At 35.7% G+C, this 22186-nt stretch overlaps 2 protein-coding genes across 5 annotated transcripts in view; one reads left to right on the plus strand and one right to left on the minus strand.

Moving 5' to 3' along the window:
• Positions 1-21575, plus strand: part of LOC127791974 (2-dehydro-3-deoxyphosphooctonate aldolase) — a 33299-nt gene extending 11724 nt beyond the window's left edge. The window contains exons 11-16 of one of the 4 annotated variants that reach the window (XR_008021041.1): positions 667-765; positions 11462-11509; positions 11809-11856; positions 11996-12143; positions 12233-12333; positions 21401-21575. Coding sequence is in view for 1 of the 4 variants with exons in the window: in XM_052322216.1 (XP_052178176.1) it covers positions 667-765; positions 11462-11509; positions 11809-11856; positions 11996-12052 (252 nt within the window). In the remaining 3 variants the exon portion in view is untranslated. Of the gene's footprint in view, positions 1-666; positions 766-11461; positions 11510-11808; positions 11857-11995; positions 12861-21400 lie in introns of those variants that run through there. The other 3 variants (XR_008021040.1, XR_008021039.1, XM_052322216.1) reach the window with 3 other exon arrangements.
• LOC127791972 (metal tolerance protein 9-like) lies at positions 12927-21807 on the minus strand. Its single transcript, XM_052322215.1, has 6 exons — positions 21570-21807; positions 18187-18299; positions 17468-17713; positions 15389-15469; positions 14232-14462; positions 12927-13491 (listed from the first exon to the last, which is right to left on the minus strand). The coding sequence occupies exons 1-6, from the start codon at positions 21805-21807 to the stop codon at positions 13147-13149; spliced, it is 1254 nt and encodes a 417-aa protein (XP_052178175.1). The 3' UTR covers positions 12927-13146.
• Positions 21808-22186: the final 379 nt, after the last annotated feature.

Consider the following 22186-nt stretch of genomic DNA (forward strand, 5'->3'; position numbering starts at 1 on the left):
AAAGGGCTTCAACTTGCAGAGAGAGCCAAAGAAAGAGATTGATTTGCAGAGAAAATGAGAGAAAAAAGGAGAAAGGGAGGGGTAGAACTGTTGTTGCCACAGCTAGCAGACCAAGAGAGAGAGAGAGAGAGAGAGAAGGGAGAGAGAAAAAAAGAGAGGATAAAGTTTCTAAATATAAGAGTATTTTGGTCATTTTAAAATATTTAATTGGGGTTAACTAACAGCGGGGGAAAATTGCAACATAGTATTATACCTCAGGGGTACTCACTGTATTTTCTCAATTATCAAGGATAGTTCTTGCAATTATCCTAAATCTTAGGGGTACTCACGTGTACTTTTCTGCAAAAAAGAAAAAGAAAGAAAGACCTTGTGTCATTTATATTTCTCTTTACATGGTTCGTTTGATGTATAACAGTAAAATAACAATTTGAAATGACCCAAATTATCTCAGGATCTCAATAATATCAACAATTGTGTGTTTTCATGTTTATTGATTTGATTTTACCTTCATTTTCTAAGATTCCTTTCTTCTTTGTAGCAATAACAGTCTGTTTCTACCTTTTATAACTTCCAATAAGTTGCAGATTCCTATCATTACTACTTGTATTTATATTTCATTTATCTGTACAATATATATTATAAGCTGAGTTCCTCTTCCTCAAATAGCTGGAGGGTGGTGGTGTTGCCAGCGGTGGTCTTCGTGAACTGATACCATGCATTGCAAGGACAGCAGTTTCTGTTGGAGTTGATGGAATTTTCATGGAGGTATGTAATTGGAGTCTGCTCTGGTTATAGTGTCTGCTTCTTTGTGTTACTTGATGCTAAATACTTGATATGCATGATGCTAGGAACACTTTGATTCTTATACCATTGATGCAACATAAAGTTGTTTGGTAATCCTTATCGGTAGTTTACTTGACAAGGATAAGTTGTTTATACATTGGGCGAGGCTGTGGGATTAGAAGCTTTTATCTAGTAGTTTATTTGATAACAATGCTAGGCCATTAAGGATTAGGGATTAGGAATCTTTTTCCATTTTATATTGTTTTATTGTCTTATCTTGGTTGTTTTGTTGGTTATGTAATATGTTCCAAGTGCTTTGAGAGTTGCAGACCATATAAAAGCATTTTAGCACCCACTATAGTTTCAAACTGGGTGTTAAAATTGGTATCTTCTTCTCGCTGTCTTGCACTTCAGACTAAACTGAGTTAACGTGATTAATTCTGGGTTCACACATTGCACTGTTTTAGTTGGTTCCAGAGAAAAGAGTTTGCCTTGCAAGATATCCAATAACAGAGTCAGAAGAAGCAATTCCAAGAACATAATTGCTCTCCTGACTAATTTTTGTTTTTCTTTTTTGTGGGTGGGGGTTGGGTTGAAGAACAGGTGTGTATGTCAATGCTTGCTGATATGTGACTTTGCCACGGGAACTAGAACACTCAAGTGCTATGCAAAAGCGAAATAGTTTGTGGCTAACATAGTGTCAGAAATGTGCAATTTCCACATCAGCAAATATTATATGGTGTAATACATGCAATTGACATCAAACCTATTAAGAGCATGACTACGATATAGATAATAAGAGGGTGCATATGAGTCTATGACCAATTCCAATTGCGAGAAGGCACTAGAGGATTTGTAGGAATATCATTTGAAGGGAGATATTCCCCTGCTCAATGTGAATACTTATTAAAGATTTTGTTGGTTGGATCTCTAAAAAAGAGAAGCTCTTTGAAATGATTGAGATTCCTGAGGGAATGGTGAAACTTGTGGCTTTTAGGTCAAAAGTGGAGCAGCTGTTCAATGGGATCAACTGTAGAAGAATAGGTAGCGTCGAGGAAATGGGCCAACCTCAACATAGAGGAAGGTGAGATAACTAATAAATAGGGTTTTACCCCATAACATGGGCAACACCTGTTCCAGATGTACCAAACTCTGAGATAGGAAGATAATTAGTTTTAAAATATACCAGTTAATTTTTTTTTTCTTTCCTCAAAAATTTATGTGAGTCAAATTAACAATGCATGACAAGATAGCTTAGTGGGGTAAGGCCTGGTAATTAGGCAAAAATTGAGTCACAAACACTTTGGACAGTTGGACTGTGGAAGAAGCACACATCCCATGGTAATTCATAAATGCAATGCAAGAAAGTGAAGGCACTATGATTAACCAATGCAAGTCAATTGAGGCATTCTAGGATACATAACAGAGAATTTGAGAGTGATTAAAGTGGTAAAATTAGGTAGACCAAGGAATCCACGGTTCAAGAGGCATTAAAGCCTTCTATTCCCAATGCATGAGATACAAATGGCAAATCTTTCAAATGTGGGATGCTAGGCCTTGATCTAAGGAATCTATTGAGAGTAAAAATAATAATATAAAAGATAAGCTAACCCTGTGTCTACCAGTTTTAGCTTTTAGATTAGATGGTATTTAACAAATTTAGCAAGGTATTAGAGCATGCAATGGCCTTGAGTTCAAACCTCACAGCTAACCCAATATTTTATTTGTTGCACGCACCTGTTTGGACTAGTTATGCAATAAAGCTCAGCCACATGGGGGGGAGGGGGGGGGGGGGTGCGCTTGTTGAGGGTAAAAGTAGTAATATAAAAATGATATGTTAACCTCTCTCTTTACCAACTTAAGCTTTTACATTAGACGGTGGTTAATAATTCAACAAAATCCTTGAATAGAAGCTTGCTATTTTTATTGAGCCTTGAGAAGAAAATGAGGAAGGAGAAACACGACTACAATTTCATAATGATGTGGAGAAAAAGTCAATTTGGTGTGGGTAGCAGGGAATGCAGATGGAGAGAGACTCAATTTGGTGTTATAATGAATCTTGTGTAGCCAATCCAACACTATCAGCATGGAAATTCTCAATCATTGTGCACCATCAACAAGAAATGGTGCAGCTTAATTGTGGACACAAAACTTGCAACAGTTTTGTGCCTAGGAAGCTAGTATAACTACTAAGGCTATAGTGGAGAGCCCTTCCCTTGCCATCTAGGGCCTAACATGAAGGTGACAGAAATTTTTGTGTTTCTATGTTTATTAGAAAGCATTATTTGTATGGAATTGTATCTGATGGAATAGAGAAGGATGCTACTCATGGTGGGAATTGAAGATCAAGTAATTCCAAGAAATGATTAGTCTAGATATATTGGAGCAATTGACCAAAAAGATGAGGAGATTATCGAGGATGTTATTTATAAAATAAAAGCATGATGATTAAAATGGAGAAGTGCGCCCAAGATTTAGGCGATAGTAAAATCCCATTAAAATTAAAAGGAAAATGTTATGGACGTCTAAGACCAATTTTGTTGTATGTTAAAATAGATACATGGCCACACAAGAAAAGGAAAATTTTAAAAATGAGGTTATACATCATAAGATCAGTGATAAAATGTATAAGAAACAATTGAGATGATTTGGTCATATGAGAAGAGGCCGTAGACGCTCCTGTGAAGAAAGTGGATGGGATTGAAGAAGCTTTTAGCAAAAGAGTAAATGTAAACCAAGAAAAATTTGCATGGAGGGTTTACTTATTTAGTGCAGTTGTCTATGCATTCCATGTACTTCCTTAAGGCCAAAACCCAAACTAACTAGAGATTTGCATGAAGGGTCATAGTGGTTACTTCGAAAGAGATAAGATTATGACCCTTCTTTAAGAGATGCCACTGGCCTAGACTCCTAAGGAAGTGCTATATTTGTCAAACCACAAAAGAACATGCTCAAAACTCTCCTCAACCAATTTGTAATGATATTTGGGATGATCTATTTGTGGATTTTGTCAGGTCTTGCTTGTACACTGAACAAAGTAAAAAACCTTAGAGTTTTAAAGATTAACACTCTAAGGAAATCAGGGTGAAACCGGAACAATTAAATTTCACACCCTCAAAGATACAAATTACAAACTTAAATAGAAGAAAAAACTCCTAAAATCTAGGAATTTAAAATACAAATACAACAACAGATAAGTAGAGATAAATTTTCTGAACTTTATCCTATTCTTTTAGATAACAAGAGGCTTCATCTTCTTCTAATTTTTAGGAACTGACAGCTGCATTTTTATTAGCTCTTCTTTCTTCTTTTTTGCCCCTTTATCTTCTTTAATTCGTGATTATATCCTCAACACTCCCCCTCAAAGCTGGAGAATAGATATCTATAATTAGCTCAAAACCTTGTTTATTCATGGCTTTAGTTAGAATATCAGCTTCTTGGATACCTGTAGGTATATATACCAGATTTATATCACCTTCTTCGATCATTTGCTTAATGAAATGTTTATCTATCCTCACATGTTTTATCCGGTCATGCTGAACCGGATTATTTACTATACTTATAGCAGACTTGCTATCATAGTATAGCTTTGTAGGAGTAGAATTTTCAATTTTCAGATCTTCCATCAATTTTTCCAGCCACATGATCTCACATATACCTTGTGTGATGGCTCTATATTCAGCCTCAGCACTACTTCTAACCACTACGCTTTGTTTCTTACTTTTTCATGTCACCAAGTTTCCCCATACCTTGGTACAAAAAGCTGAAGTGGATTTACTATCTTCCAATGATCCTGCCCAATCAACATCTACAAAGCATTGAATTCCCCGATCTTCATTCTTCTCGAACAAGATTCCCTTACTAGGGCTTCCTTTCAAACATCTTAGGATATGATGAATAACATTAAGGTGTTTAGTAGTGGATGCATGCATAAATTGACTCACTACACTTATCGCATAGGTGATATCAGGTCGTATGAGAGTTAAGTAGATCAATTTTCCCACTAGCCTTTGATATCTTCCCTTATCCACAGTAGAGTCTACATTATTTTCCTTAGATTTCCAATTAGGTTCCAGGGGAGTGCTAGCTGGTTTGCAGCCCCAACTTACCTATTTCCTTTAGTAAATCAAGTATATACTTCCTTTGTGACATATAGATGCCTTCCTTACTCCTTGCTATCTCCATCCCTAGGAAGTACTTTAGCTTTCCAAGATCTTTGACTTCGAATGATTGCTGCAATTAGCCCTTAAGAGTCTTTACTTCCTGCTAGTTGTCACCTGTGATAATGATATCATCAACATATACGATTATGATAGTTTTTGAGCCATTTGCACCATGTTTAGTGAACGTGTGATTCGAATGCCCTTGCTTATATCTCAACAGATTCAAGGTTGAGCTAAACCTTCTAAACCATGCTCTAGGGGACTGTTTTAACCCATACAATGATTTCTTCAACCTACACACCTTTCCATTTTCTTCAAAACCAGGAGGTGCCTTCATGTATATCTCCTCCTCAAGGTCTCCATTGAGGAATGCATTCTTTATGTCTAATTGATGCAATTCCCAATCTAAATTTGTTGTAATTGACAGTAACACACGGATAGAATTAAGCTTTACAACTGGTGCGAAAGTTTCATCATAATCAATACTGTGAGTTTGAGTAAATCCTTGGGCTACTAACTTGGCCTTATGTCTAGCAATACTTCCTTAAGAATTATATTTAATTATAAAAACCCACTTGCTGCCTACCTCATTTTTATTTTGAGGTTAACTCACCAATTCCCATGTACCATTCTTTGCAAGAGCTTCCATCTCTTCCATCATAGCCTGTTTCCACATTATTTGCAGGTTTGAGGATGGTTGTTCTCCCCTTTGATTAGGTACATGATTAAGAGTACTATTTTGGACTGTCTCAGGCAAGAAAAAACCAGTTCCAACACTACTACTCTCACCTTGCTTTGCATTTGGTGGCTCCCCCTGCAATGAAGGGTGACAGTAGTAGAATTGATTCTCGAAAAATGAGACATCACATGACACAAAAAATTTCTTAGTGCTAGGACAATAGCATTTGTAACCCTTTTGTGTGGGAGAATAACCAACAAAGACACATTTCAATGATTTTGGGTGTAATTTGGAGTGGTAATGATGTACAAAGACAGTGTAGCCAAATACTTGAGGGGGTAAGGGATTGAGCATTCAAGTAAGGAGTGGATAGAAAGAAATTAGAGTACTCAATGGGGTTTTGAAGCCAAGTACCTGAGTGGGAAGTCAGTTAATTAGGTAGGAGGCAGTGAGGATGGCCTCTCCCCAATAGGAAGAGGGAACTTGGCTAGTGAGCATAAGGGTTCTAGTAGTCTCAAGCAAGTGACGATTCTTCCTCTCGGCCACCCTGTTTTGTTGAGGGGTATAGGAGCATGTACTTTGATGTATGATGCCATTCTCACTTAGATAATTATCAAATTTGGCTGAAAAATATTCCCTACTATTATCTGAACAAAGGATATGGATAGAAGTTTAAAAAATTTTGAGAATCATATGATGGAATCGCTTGAAGATTGTATAAACATTCGATTTTTCTTTTAACAAGAAGACCCAACACACTCAGGTATGGTCATCTATAAAAGTGACAAACCAACGAATGTTAGTAAGATTTGGGATTTTGGTTGGTCTCCACACATCACTATGCACAAGATAGAATGGTTTTGTTGGTTTATAGGGATGTATAGGATGAGGGGTTCTTGTTTGTTTTGATAAAATGCACTGCTCACACTGAAAAAAATCATCCCTCTTATTGACAAATAAATGGGGATACAAGAGTTTCAAATATCGAAAGCTTGGATGGCTTAATAGGTTGTGCCATAACCTAATACTAGAATCTGAGACAGTAGATGAAAACAAGGAATTATGCAAACTAATCAAGGTAGAACTGCCAGTAGCCTTTTTCATGTAGTATAGACCCTCCTGTTCTTCAGCATTGCCAATCATCTTCCTCGAGGTGAGATCTTGAAATATACAAGAAGCCAGAGTAAATATCACCTTACAGTTCTGATCTCTTGTAAGTTTACTGATTGATATGAGATTACATCTCAAGTTGGGCACAAAAAGTACTAATTTTAACCATAAACCATTTAGGTAAATCGAGCTTTGTCCTTTAGCATGTGAAATTATACCATTTGCCATTATCACCTTGACACCTTTATCACACTGTTTATAGTCAATCAGTTTTTGTAATACTCCGATCATGTGATTTGAGGCCTAGTATCCACAATCCAATTATCATCTATCAATTTAGATACAAAGCATTTGTGAAGATTACTTGGTTTAGAGATAGTGGCTATTAGATTGGTCCTTTCTTCCAAATCTGAGGTTTTTGAAACCTTTGTTTGGTGGAATAACTGTTGCAATATCTCCACTTGGTCCGGGGTCAAAACAAAGGACTTACCTTCTCCAAGCTTACCTTCTCCTTCTTTTGTATCTATAGTATAAAGCAATTTGTTGCTTCTTTTGAGTCTTTCCTCTCCAATTAGCAGGCTTGCCATGCAGTTTCCAACATGTTTCTCGGGTATGGTAGGCCTTTGGCAATGAGCGCACCATTGCTTCTCCTTAGAAGGATCTCCACGATTTGTTCCTTGTTTTGGTTTGGTGACAACAAGGGCTAAACCCCCCTGGATAGGGAGCATCGCCTTCTTCCTACTTTCCTCTCTCCTAACTTCTGCAAATGCATCCTTGATAAAGAGAAAAGGTTTTGAGCCTAAGTGTAACATCCTGCATTGAGTGATAGGAATGATCAGATCAATTTACCCTGATGGGCCTACGCGAACTTCCCAAGGGTCACCCATCTTTGAGCTACCCTAGCTCAAGCACGCTTAACCAGAGATTTTTTTATTCACATTCAGTCCAAAATGTATTCAGCTAGTGTTGTTTCCTTCTTTACTATTCTCGATATATATACTAGCTTCTCTAGAATCCCTTCTTGGACTTGACCTTAGGCTCTCAAGGTATTAAATTCTCCCTCCCTTGAGTGCATGACGTCTTGGTCATGTGACCTTACAACTGGTCTCAAATCTTCTCCCATTTGGGGGCTGCCATCCTAGAAGCTTGCGAGGAGCCGCTCCTTGTTCAGGCTCTCGCCTTGTAACATCTTGCATCGAGCGATAGGAATGACCAGATCGACTTACCCTGATTAGGCCTACACGAATTTCCTAGGGGTCACTAATCCTTGAGTTACCCTAGCTCAAGCACGCTTAACCCATGAGTTCTTTATCCACATTCAGTCCAAAAGGTATCTAGCTGGTGTTGTTTCCTTCCTTACTATCATCGATATATATACTAGCTTCTTTATAGTCCCTTCTTGGACCTGACATTGGGTTCTTGGGGTATTACACTAAGAGTCTCCCCCTAACCTCATCTAAACCAGGATTTAGTCCATGGAGGAAATCAAAGACCTATTCTTTCTCTTGGAGTAAGTTACACCATCCTTAGTGCATTCCCAACGAACCTCATAGAATAAATCCTTCTTTTGCCATAAACCAGAAAACAAATTATAGTATTCGGTAATTGAAAGACTATCTTGGTGATTTGTGCGTATGGCAGATCTAACTTCAAAGCATTGGGCCATGTTTTTTCATGTCTGAATAGAGGTTTTTTTACTGCTTCCCAAACCTCATTGGTTGTCTTATAAAATAGATAGGTTCTTCCTATCTTTGGCTCCCTTGAATTAATGAGCCAAGACATGGCAATGGAATTTTCCATATCCCATGCATTATAAGTAGCATCCTTTGGATCTGGTTGTAGGACTTCTCCGGTAAGGTATCCCACCTTTCCTCTGCCCTTCATAACTAATAAAACTAATTGCGGCCATTCTCGTTAATTCGTCCCATTGAGGCGATGTTGGGTGATTTGAAGGGTATGCTGATCGGAAGCCATCGGTGTAATGAATGATGGCATAATCTGAGAGGTTGTAGGACAACAGGATGAACTTTTGCTAGATGCTGAAGAACCAGTCATCGAGTTGCAGGTTTGTTGTGGAGGGAGAAGGAAAAACGGAAGGAGTCAGTCACCAGATCGGTGGCTCTGATACCATGAACAAAGTAAAAAACCTTAGGCTGCGTTCTCTTTACTGTTTTCAAGTCATTTTTAGTTTTCAATTTTCTAAAATAATGAAAACGCGTTCTCTTTACTGTTTTTAAAAATACATTTTTGAAAACAAAAAAAAAATTGTAAAGAAAACTCAAAACAACAAAAAGTTGTTTTGAGTGTTTTCATCTAAAACAAACTCAAAACTCAAAACACATTTATTTATTTATTTATTTATATTTTATTATTATAATGAAAAAAAATTTACAAAATCCATTAACTTTAAAATGTAGATATTTTTTTAATAATTTATAAACATTAAATATTTTAAATTTACTGAATAATTAAATTTATTAAATAAAATATTATTAAAGAATTATTTTCAAAATTTTAAAGAGAACGCGTTTTCTAATTTTCTGTTTTGAGAAATAATTTTTCAAAATCACAAAGAGAACCCATTTTCAATTTTCTAAAAACAGACTCCCAAAACAGAAAATTGAAAATGAATTCAAAATTCAAAACTGAAAATTGAAAATTAAAGAGAGCACCACCTTAGAGTTTTAGAGATTAACACTCTTAAGAAAATCAGGGTGAAATCGGAATAATTAAATTTCAGACTCGCAAAGATACAAATTACAAACTTAAATAGAAGAAAAAATTGGTAAAATCTAGGAATTTAAAATATAAATACAACAATAGATAAGTAGAGATAAATTTCCTAAACTTTCTCCTATTCTAATTTTTAGGAACTGACAGCTGCATCTTTATCAGCTCTTCTTTCTTCTTTTTCGGCCCATTATCTTCTTTAATTTGTGATTATATTCTCAACATACACAATTAGATGTAGTTTTATTTATGTAATTAATTGACAAGTTCTCAAAGATGTCACATCTCATTGCTGTCAGAAGACATTTGCTCCATATGATATTGCATAGTTCTTTGGGAAGATTGTCGGACTACACAGTCTTCCTCAGTCAATTACTTCAAGCTAGACTTAACCACTTTTTATGGATTACCCTGTGGAAAATGTTTGATATATCATTCAAATGCAGTAGCATGGCTCATCTATAACCAATGGTCAAACAGGTGGTGAATTGCACACTTGACAATCTAATTTACACCATCTGCAGAGACAAGGTAAGACAATGGGATCATGCTTTTAGCCAAAGCTGAATTTTCCTAAAACAATGCAATCCATATACTTTTCTCTTTAGTCCACAAAATCAAGCACCCTTTTGACCTTTCACATCTACCAAAAATTCTAGTTAGTTGAGCATCAAGAATAGCAAGTTCATGGAATATGAGCAGAAACTTGAAAAAAAACTAATACAAGGTATAAAGAGTAGTAGATAAGTGTCGATATCCTGAAGAATTTAGGAAGCAGATGTGGTGAGGCATGAACCAGATTTCCAGTTGGGCACTACAATAAACTCAAGCTAAAAGAATATGGTCCGCTAAGAATCTTGAAGAAGATCAACTACAACACCTAGTACGTCTGCCAAAGAATACATGAAATTCCTAGGACTTTTAATTTCCCGGACTTGTACAGTATCGACAGCAACACCTTTGTCAAAGCACGTCTCTTATCCAGACTTTAACTCAAGGGAAAGTATCATTTCAAGGGATGCAGGATAAAGTTATTGAGATATTTTGGAGGATAGGCATCCTTATCTGGTAGTTTATTGATAAGGAGAAAAATGTTTATATTTAGTTGGGCTAGGAGCCCTTATCTAGTAGCTTATTTTATAATTAATAGTCCTGATCCATTAAAGATTACCAATCCTTTTAAGTTTTATCTCATTATGTTTATTTTATTATCTTGTTTATTTTCTGTATCTTGTCTTATTTGTGAGCTTTTCTAGCCTTTTAGGATTGTGGCCCATACAAAAGCATTTTAAGACTCGTGATTGGGAACAATTTTTAGTCAATAAGACTTGCACATTTCTCTTACTACCTTTTTCCTCTCTGGTAGACTCTAGACTTAACTGAGTTACGGTGATTGACTCTGATTTCACACCTTTATCTGCATAAGCTATATTTGGCAATTTCTTTTTTCAAGAACTGTTGTTTGCAAATGGAAACAAAGGAAAGGGATAGATCCATGTGTGCATTGCAGCTTATGATCTGATGCAAACAACCAGCAAAGAGAGAGAGTATGTCAACTTTTTGAGCCTCCTAATACAGACATTGACAAAAGCTCTTCCTTTTTTGAATCCCTGGGAGTATCTTACTCTGGCCAGAGAGGAAATTTGCCCTTCCTGATTCACTTTTTGCGTGAAAAAATAGGTTAAAATATTCCTTTTTCCAGCTCCCTGATTTGTTGCTTTATTAAATAACATCCATTACTGATCAAACTATCACGTCTGATGCATTTTATTGAATGTCAAACAGTGAATATGCTAGACTAGTCCAATTTTCCACCTGCTTGATTTACATTTTTTTGGTTTATAGAATGCGAACTTCAAATTTTTCTTGAGCATGATCCTTGAATACCCATGGACTCCTTGATTTACCACCATGGGGGCCCCCATCCCCTTCTACCATATGCAGATTCTATTATATGCAGAGGTAGTGAGCTAAGAGCTGTTTTCCTTGTGCTTAGGTACATGATGATCCTTTAAATGCTCCAGTTGATGGTCCAACCCAATGGGTAAGTTCTCAGCATAAGCTCGACCTATAGTAGTTCCATGGTTTTGAATTTTCTCTTTCTATCCATGTTTACTGAAAGCATTTTCTGGATAGAACCCTCAAAAAACATTTAGCTCCCCCCAGCCCTCCTTCCCCCCATTGGAAACGGAAAGAAGAGAGGACTACTCTAATTCTATGTTTGTTTTTGCTTCTTGTGTGGCAACAAAGACGATTTGCATTTTGGCAGTTGATGAGCACTATCTTCTTATGTTAACTACTACTAGTTTGCTAATAACATGGCCTGCATATGCATGAAAACAGCCTCTGCGGCATTTGGAGGAATTGCTGGAAGAGCTTATAGCAATTGCTGTGAGTAGTCATTCTACCCATTTCTCAGTGTATATAAATCTCCATTCGGATGCTTCTTTTTTCTACCATGCCTCCTTAACCCCGCCTCCTTTCTGTTTGTTGTTTTTACTTTATGTATTTCTATTTTTCAATCTTGAAGAGGGTTAGCCAGGGGAAGAAGCCATTCAAAATTGATCTGACTCCATTCCGCGATTAAGGAAGACTTTTCAAGCTTTTCTCAAAGTGCCAAATGCAAGCAAGCAAGCAAGCAAGCAAGAGAACGGCCAGTTGTGATGATGATGATGAATGTAAGCAACTCCCATATTTTAAGGACTTGCTGTTCTGAAAAAGGCCACGCTGTTGTGGTAGTAAAGCTAATTTGGCTTGTAAACCACAGGATGCACTTGAAGCTAATGGAGGCTTTATGGTCTTTTCCACTTATATGCCCTTTGCGAGGGTTGACAACAACTCCTTAGGGATGAGGGTTTGGTCGCTTCGGTAAGTTATGGAGTCTATTGATATTTGAACCGAATTAATCAAATTTATCTATAACAAAATCGTATCGTACTAGTCTGAAACTTTAGAATTTTGATTTAGCATTATTAATCAAAATAACCAAAATTAGTAATAAAAATAAAAATTGATATTAAGAAAGTTTAATAAAAATTCAAGACATTTTTTAATTCCAATTATTGTAATAAATATCAACCTAAGTTTAAAGTAGGAATAAGCTCAAATTTAGTGGTATTTTTTTGTTGTTGTAAAAGAATAATATATTTTGGTCAAAATTCAAAATATTAGTGTTAAAATCAAGCAAAATTAAAAATAATATTTTGGAAATTCAAAATTGAGTTGAATTGAATTGAATTAATTGGTTCAATTTGGGAATCCAATTTTAATGGAGTAATAGTATTCACCCCTTACCCTTGGTCAATTTCGCAGTCACTTCGCCAAAGGACTATGAATATTCATATAACTTTAGAGGAGACAAAAAAAAAAAAAAAAAAACTTTTACTAGTTCACAATAGATGATTAATCTAAAACCATCACCCTTATAGAAAAAAAAAGGCTTTAAAAACAACCTTTGGAGATAAAAAGAACAACCTTTTACTATAATTATCTTTTATAATTACAAAAATTCATAACTTTTGAGATAACAAGAAAAAAAAAAAACCACCTTTTATTAGTACACAATGAAAAAGACATTAAAGATAATCAATGGGAGTCCAAACAAGAGACAACAATGACAGATGAACAAAAGTTAACATTATTATGGGGTGGGGGCACCTCATCCAACTATTCTATCTAATATCAGACCTTAGACTTGTGTTCGGGTCTATGGGTGCACTCAAAATCTATGTGTACAAAGGCTCGTTCAACGTCAGGGAGGTTTTCAACCTTCTCTTGTAGGGTTTCCCCGATGTTATGGGCATGGCTAAGGAACATGTCCTGAGGCAAGACAATGTCAACCTCCACGAAGTAATGAGACCCAAAAGTGTAGGCTCTAACAGTGTCAATATGCTTGATGTCTTCATGGTGATTCCATATGAGATATGTTAGTTTCGCCAGGAAATCTGGTGGGGCTGTTCTTCCTATCAATGACCTCACGTTTTCCATCACTGTCTTTGCCCATGTGCTCATTGTATACACCGCTATCTGCAAGAACCATTCATCTATTTCGTCAAATCCATACAAGTAAAAACATGTTTTTCTGGGTTAAGTGGTTGGTTAGTTTGCCTATTGTATGTCTCATATCGTAACTAAAAATAATTATTGTTAGTCGTGGTTTGCCCCCTATATCTTATATAACCTTGTGCTAGTAAATCTTTAATTAACGTGGGACATAACATTTTCCTCTACCCCATCCCCATCAAGTAACACCCTCACCATGCTACCTCCCACTTGGACCTACCCTGATCCAAATGGTCAAGGCAGTAGATCTCAAGAAAATGGAGAGATCCACCTTGCGTAAGTCCATCTCAATCCTAGTGTCCATACATAGGACAACATGAGTAGATCTCCAGAAAGTGGAGGGATCCATGTTGATCTCAGTCTTTCTCAATTTTGGTGTCTTTCAATGGGGTAACAATTGTGGAGAAATGACACGTTTAGATTTGTTTTGTAAAAAAATCAATTGTTGTTAGGTGTGGTTTAACTCAAAATTTTATATGCTCGCACCGCATTCCATCTTTAACAGATGTAGAGCGTGACACTATATTATAAAATGTGGTAGTATACCTAAGTTACTAATTCCATATAGTTAGGGTGGATTAACTACATTTAGACATATCGGTAGATAAGTTGAAACAATTTTTTTGTTTTTTGTTTGGATAATACAAATTGAAACAATTCATAAAGCAAGTCAAATAAGCAAGAATAACTTTTGATGAACTCACAATTATAGCCCCAGTAGGATCAATCCACCAGTAGAATTGGATGGCCAGGACAGCTGTTGCTAATCCAACTGAGTTAGTGACAACATCAAAGAAATGATCCTGCGCGTAGGCCCTGACGATTTCATTTTCGAATCTTCGGCAGTAGAGCATGAGCACAAACTTCACCACTGTGACAGAAACCATAATCCCAATCATCCACATTTCCTTCTCATGGTTCATGCTTGGACCAGCCTGCAATACAGTGCCAAAACCAAAATTTGGTCACCTGATCACGTACCTCGGTGGTTAGGAAATGGTTTAGTTGAGTTCTTGCTAAATGTATGTTAACCCAGACCAATGAAGGGTCTGAAGAACATCAGCTTAAGACACAAACCAGCATGTTTAGAGAAAGCAGAATCCGCCAGACTCACTTCTAGGTAATTTTTTACTGAAAAGAAGACTCGTAACCACTTATCTATAATATGCCAATACAATCAATTTAGAAAAGCAAGCAAGCCAATACATCAATTGAGAAAAGCAATTATTGTGAACTTACTAGAGATAATTAGGCAAGAAATAGTTCACTGAAACAAGATAATTGCTATTGAAAAATGACCGCCTATATTTGTCCTTATTTTCAAGATGAGTAGGAATTGACGTTGGCCCAGATAGTTTTGCAGAAAATGAGGTCCATTGGTCATGCATATGAGAAGAAGCATCATCTTATAGTCAGAGGATCTGTTTTTCTCTGAGACTTTACAAACATGCTCAATTGTAAAAAGGACTAAATCATCTTACAGGCTTAACGCTAGGACTCAATCATACTGCCCAGAATCAACCCAACATTCTTCCTTCCCACCATATACACTATTTGGCTACAAAACCAATTATAATTAAGCTTGAGCTTCCCAAGTACAGATTGACAAAAAAAAAAAAAATTCTGTTCTTTGGTTATCTAAATTATTATTAACACCAAAAAGTAGGGCCCTTAATTTGCTAAAGGTTGGCTGTTAGTGTTAGGCCTTAACTTTCAATGGAAATGCGACATTAGATCATAATATCTCAGAAGTGTTAGTAGGCTTTGAGATGCTTGCTTCCCTGTATTCACTAGTGAAGATATATATGTAAGCCAGAGCAACCTTATAAATTATGTGGTAAATGAGATCAAACTGATGTACCTTTGTAATGAGCTGCCGAGCAGATTCAAGCAATATTTGTAGTCCGAGAGTTGCCATGACTGATGCAAAGACGACAATACCCTGCAAGTTGGGGCCCATTTAGTGTAGATACCTTAAAGGGAAAAGTTGATATTATTGGGGGAAGAACGGGAGCTGTTGTGAGCAGTACTCGTGGTCAGTCAACTAATGACGGAAATGTCAAAAGGGGGTACAGGCATACACAGGGAGAGTAGTTTCATAGTCTTCCATAGAGCATAATGTTTTTTATGGATTGTCCTTCAGTTAGCACAGCATGGAATTCAATTCAGCGACTTTTCTTGGTTAACAGAAAGGAACACCAGAAGAAATTTATTTTGATAAGATTCTGTCAACTATTTCACCAACTACCAAGACATCATCCCTTCATCCGTTTTGCTGATCAATGAAAGAGTGGAGGAAACTTAAGAAGCACAAGTACAAATATGGATACAGATTCAGACATAGATATTGACATGGATTCAATGAGGATATGGGTGTGGTAGAGGCTGCAAAAAATTATAATATTATTAAATTTAAGTACTTTTATTGGTATGCCTAAAAAATAATATCCGCAAATCACCTTGGATGCAACATTAATTTAACATGGAAGGCATTATATATTTCATAAATTTGTACACCATTTAACCTACAAAAGTAAACCTATGTTATCAATGATGTACTATTATTCCGCTAATACAAAAAACAATTAAGTTTAGACCAATAAATTATCCATAAAATTCATAAATATAAAAGTCATAGTCAATACATCATTACAAGTTAAAAAACACCTACCAACACCCAATATTTGTAATTAAACAAGGAAAAAGAACTTATTAATTTCAAATTCCAAATTCAACTCAACCATCTCCGTTTGACATGTCATGTGGCATGTCTCATACATATTTTGATGTTCCCTGTTTCATCCATTGAGATGCCACATGTTTTATCCAATAACTATTTTGATATGTCTAACAAATGTGTATCAGATATGTGTTTGATACAACACTTGTTTTGGAGTATCCTAAATGAAATCTGTGTCTAAACTACAAATAGGGTAACATGATGTGTGAAAACTACAGATAGGGTAACAAGAAACGTGTCCAAACCACAGAGCTGCAATTGCATTGTGTGCTTGCATCTTATCCACATATGCAAAATCAGGCACTAACTGCAAGGTTTTATCATAAATCCATGTGCTTCAATTTTATGATGTTCATTAATAAAGCTGAAAATGCATGCTGAAAGAAGCCTTTTGCTACCAACAGATTTGGTTGTTACAAAGATAGAAGCAAGGGTTGAGAATCCAGCAACTACTTGGCAGTGGAAAATTGTATGCTATCAGAATCCTTGCTTAAAATCACCGATTGGGGAAGTAACAACAGAAAAGCTTCTTATTAATATCATACACAAAGTGCTGAAACAACCATAAAAAGGATCCATCATCCCTATAGAGTTTCATATTGAATCGTAAAAAGGGCAATTGATGCCCATCCAGGAGCCAGAATGGGGTAATAATAGGAGCTAAAGAATCACACAGTTGTATAGAGCCTTATCTTGCCAGAATCTTGTCCAAACAAACATATAGTATTTTGTAACGTTGTCAAAGAGACAAACTTCATGAACACTTGGACATTCATTTCAATCATGCAATCTTGAGTGTCCATCATTTAAATAAAATTAAATCACTGTAAATTTACATTTATTAGTCCTTTCTCCTTTAGACACTCTAATTGCCAAAATTTTGATCTTTAAAACTTTTAAGTTGTCTATGAACAGAATTTCTTAAACTATACATTAAGTATATATTAGAACATTCTAATCACATTTGTTTCATCCCATGAAGAAAGTTATATTATTCACAATTTAATATTCGGTGCATGCGTTGTCATGCTGAGACGTGTCATGACCTAATTCTTTTTTTTTTTCCTTCAAATTTATCATGTTGGAGCATTTGCTAGTCCTTATCCATTCTTTCAGTATAGGAGGCTAGAGACTAAAAAGCTGTACCCAATATCAAGAACTTAGACCTTGTACATTGTATCATGGAAAATTCAAGCTTACCACTGGTTGCATCCTTTTCTTTCCAATGGGATAGCGATACTGATTTGGGTTTTTCATGGCATAAGCAGTGAACCACAGAATAAACCCAGATAAGAGGTCCAAGAGAGAATCCAAGGTTGAGGCAATAACTGCTAACGATCTACTTTCCAATGAAGCATAAACTTTTGCCAAGAAAAGCACCAAATTAGCAATGTTTGACGCATTAATAGCTATATTCTCACTCCGGGCAAGCTGCTTCGTTTCCTCCTGGAAAAAAAGAGGGTTAACAAAGAAAAGCAAATAACCCTCATTCAGTAGTAAAAAAGTTTTGGAAATATTGTTAGTAATTGTCTTGTAAATTTTGAAACTCATGTCAAGAATCAGAGTTCCTGAATCCTTCACGTTTATGTGCAATATTGTCCAAGAAGCATAGAAAACATGACATGTTACTGTTGGCTTTTCCTAGAGAACCAAACTGAGAAAATTGTCCCTTACCTGTTTCACAAGAGTCCATGTAAAAAAACATATGGTAAAAAAATTTCTAGAAATTGTCAGCTTAAACATTGAATGAGAAAAAGCCAACTTAGATCCACAGAGAAAACTCCATATTCCCAGGCATCAGCATATATGGTAAGCTCAGATGGTTCCATCTCAGAGTATCCGAATGTGTCTTATTTTTTCCGTAGAAATAAACAAGCATCAAAATAAAAATAAAAAGCAACAGCATGAGAAACACCAACCTCTGTTAGATTTGTAGGCAAACAACCTGATTCATGCATAATTTCCATCTCATTGAAACCTTCGAGTAGTCTTTCTTGTTTTTTGTAGTATTCTGCAATTTTTCCTTGCTTCCCTGAAATCAGAGAAGGGCTTTGATTGATGTCATAAAGAAATAAGAAGGTTGAGGACATATCAAATTATTAATCAAAAAGAGTTTGCGCTTGACGGCTCACTTATGCATGATTCATTTGGTGTATGGAGAAGATAGTACATTGGAAAGTGATCCATGGTCCAAAATAGCCGCAAAATCATAAATGGCCTCTAGTTGAAATGCATAAAAAATGAAGAAAATAAAAAGAAAATTCTGAACTGTCCTTGGATTCCTGAAATCAGAAATTTCAGTTATCCTCCTTTTGTTTTCTTGGATCTTGCCAATGTCCAACTGAAAGGCACTACCTAACACAGTTTAACAGTGTTTTTTCTCATCCCACTTTCCTCCGTCTTAAATTGCTAATCATGAAAAGCTCATCAGCCCTCTGATAAACTGCAAATGTTGTATGATCATTTGTCCCTTTGCCCCAAATGAGTCGGTTTCTTTCAAAACGCCAGACTGCTAATGTCCCCAACCACTGCTCTTCTCCACAGTGGAATCAAGATTAATGGATTTGACTTGAGAACTTCTAGCTTTAGCGCCTTTTTCAGTAACTTGCCCATTAAGATAGCTGAAAAGCTCTCTATAACCCTGCCATTTTTTTAAACATGACATTCCTAGAAGTCTTCCAAATACAAGTTCAAAACAGGGATGAAAGAGACCTCCTGCTACAGCCTCTTTTGCTGTTGCTTCCCCAAATTCTGACTATTCTCCAATCTCAAAAACTTGTTTTGCTTACAGTTAAATATCGAGCTCCGTTTTCAAACTGATTCTAGGGACATCATCTTCTTATCATTATTACCTTATTATTACAATTAATAATAAAATTAAAATTAAAGGAATCTAAAATTATGGATTTAAAATTGAGATTAGGACAAAATAAAAAAAAAACTACAAATTTGCATTAGTTCTAAATATAAAGGAATTATAATCTTAAATACATGTGGTCGTGCCCTGAATGCCACTTCAAGTCTGACCCCTCATACCCCATACAAAGAAAATATTGTATGTATTGCATGTTAGCACCCATATCACATGCCATAATGAATTGTGAACCACATAATTTAAGAATAAAACATTAAAAAGAATCAACATTCCACTTTATTATTGTTAAGTTGCCTCCCCATCTCAAAACTACTATATCCTAATTAAAGCAAATTGGGGAAGTCTGTACAGGGGGCAGTAAGTAATTAGGTTTGAGACTTGATTAGGTATAAACTATCACATCATTAGACAAAGGTGTAACCAATATTTTATTAGATACTTTATATCCAAGTATTAGGTATTTTAAATCTAATCCTTTCTAATCCAACCAAGGATGTAATTATTCTCTTTTTAACTTGGACTAGGCCTTTTTAAAATGATTAGTATCAATTCTGTAGAATTAAGTTAAGGCTTGATGTATTGTTGTTGTTGTTGTTATATATTAAAATAAAAAAGAAAATAAGATGATAAAGAAGAAGTAAAGATCGTTGTGAAAGTATATCTTCAAGAAGAAACCATATATAATACCAAGAAACTAATCAAAAAATCAAATGGTGAAAGATAGACCCTCAGAAGTTAAAAAATAAAAAAACAAATAACACAAAACTAAAAATCAAACCATGCAAAGTTGTCATGTACAAGACTTTTCACCTAGCAAATTTCCAGGCTAATTAGTGCGGCTAATGTGCCTTTAAACACATGAATTAACCAAAATGATAAGACTTCCTTAATTTTTTTTTTCTTTTTATTCTTTAGCTTGCTATAAAAAGAATAGTAGAAATATAAGCAATACTGACAACTTCATCTGGATGTGACTATAGCAATCTACACCCACTTGAGGAACCATAGTCTGAGCCCAGACCCCCAAGGCAAAAATGAATATAAAGTCCCATATCAAAAATATATAGACAAAAATTAGGACTTCTTTTACACTATAGATCCCTAAACTACTTCATGCGTACCACATAACTCCTTAATCCATGAACTACAACAATTAAATCTTAAACTATCACATATTTAACACATGTAAGATTACGGGACCCAAATTAGATGAAATAGGGATATGTTATCCCATAGATATCCCATTCTATGAACTTGTGCTTATAGATATATTTATTTATATCTATATCTATACCTTTTTAGTTGTCATTATCATGTGATGATCACTTCAAAAAAACGTGCTTTTGACTATCATTTTGTTCTATTTTTGTGCACATTTATTCTCTCCAGTTTCATTCATCCATGACAATCATTATCTGTTGTGGCTTTATGGGGCCCAACATTAGTAATTTAATGGCATAGTAGAATTGTACTTCAAATTTATATGGGCAATAGTTTTAAGGACCAAATTGGTCTAAGTGATAGTTTAAGGAGTTGTGTGGTTTTTGAGGCATAGTTCGGGACCTAAGAGTTACATACGCCAAAATTAAATGATCAGAATATTCAAAATTACTTCAGAGTAAGCCTTAGACTGGCTTAAATTCGATCATTTCAAATAAATAACCCATTAAAAAAAAACTTCACAAACGAAAAGGAAAATATCATGTGCTACAGTGTTGATTTTTGTACATGAGTTATAGTAGAAGCAATTTCCTTATAGCAGTGCAAAATTCTTTTCCACAACTAGAAACACATATATAAGAGAAACAACCTCTTCTTGTACTTTACTAATTCTTGTTCCACAACAAAATAAAAAAAATAACAATTACGTTGTTAATTGAATATCTTATTAAAAAAAATGTTGGCTAATAAATTTCACAACCATTATATATCCCTTGAACTAGACCTTAAGTTACATAATACATCACAAATGATAAAAATATCTCTTGCATCTCACAACCTCACTTCACCACCTTGAGTGAGGGGGTATTTTAGTCATATGTCTCACTGTCTCATGTCGCCTAATCGTTACACCTCACCACACCTTAATTTTAAATATTTTAATTATATTATATAACCCAAATATATGCCATGATGTACAAATATTTTCCTTTCACAACACCACGCCTCTGGAAAACAAGGTTAAAAAGGGAACCGTGGGCATTCCTGCACATAAAGTGAGAGACAGGTTTTGACTAATAGATGACGAAATTTTCAAGTGTTTTGCAGGTTCCAGTCAATGTTTTGTTCCCTAAGGCTGAAACGAGGCTGTGATTCAAGCTCACTAGGCGTGATTAGACAGAAGGAAGCAAAAAAAGAAGAAAAGTAAGAAAAAAAAAATGACAAGTTGAAGAGAAAGGGAAATTAAGGAAAAAGTTTAGCAGTTACTCGGAGTAGGCAGGAGGCGGCGAAGACCGAAGGAAGAAGAGCGATGAAAAGGACTTCGGCTAGGCAAACGGAACTGTTTGACATCGAGTCTCCAAGACAAAGAAGAAGAAGCGTAGTCTTCGTCGCCGGCGCCGTCGAACAAGTTCGGCGGCGGCGGAGTACGAAGGAGCTCTCTCCTGCTGCTCTCATCAATCAGATCGTTCGCATTTCCAATATCGTTTCCTCCTCCGTTGATCATAGCTCGATTCTGCGTCGGTCCGATCGTTTCGTACACAGATTGATAGATAGATATAACAAATCTTCTCTCTCTCTCTCTCTCTCTCTCAATTCCCTCCCTTCTGAGAATCTTCTGATTTTTACTGAAAAGCAACTCCTCGTGACCTATTCGATTCGTTAGCTTCTCAAAGTTGGTTCAATTGCAATGAGGACGAATGATCATCCAGCGATATCTATATATATATATATACATATACGCGTGCCCGCGCGCTGGTCGTGGTGAAACGTCGGTTTGGCTTTGGCTCTCTTTTAATTTAATTTAATTTAATAGAAAGGCATTGACAAATTTTAAATTAAGAAAATAAAATAATGATATTTTTATTTTATAACTATAAATAAAT

The sequence above is a fragment of the Diospyros lotus genome, chromosome 15 (genome assembly GCF_014633365.1).
Source record: "Diospyros lotus cultivar Yz01 chromosome 15, ASM1463336v1, whole genome shotgun sequence".
Lineage (NCBI taxonomy): Eukaryota > Viridiplantae > Streptophyta > Magnoliopsida > Ericales > Ebenaceae > Diospyros > Diospyros lotus.

Coding starts and splice junctions, on each gene's coding strand:
- LOC127791972 (XM_052322215.1), bottom strand. CDS start 21,807: ATGATCAACGGAGGAGGAAACGATATTGGAAATGCGAACGATCTGATT. Junction 18,300..21,569: donor CCGCCTCCTGCCTACTCCGA/GTAACTGCTAAA, acceptor CTCTGATTTCAG/GGAAGCAAGGAAAAATTGCA. Junction 14,463..15,388: donor CTCGGCAGCTCATTACAAAG/GTACATCAGTTT, acceptor ACTGTATTGCAG/GCTGGTCCAAGCATGAACCA.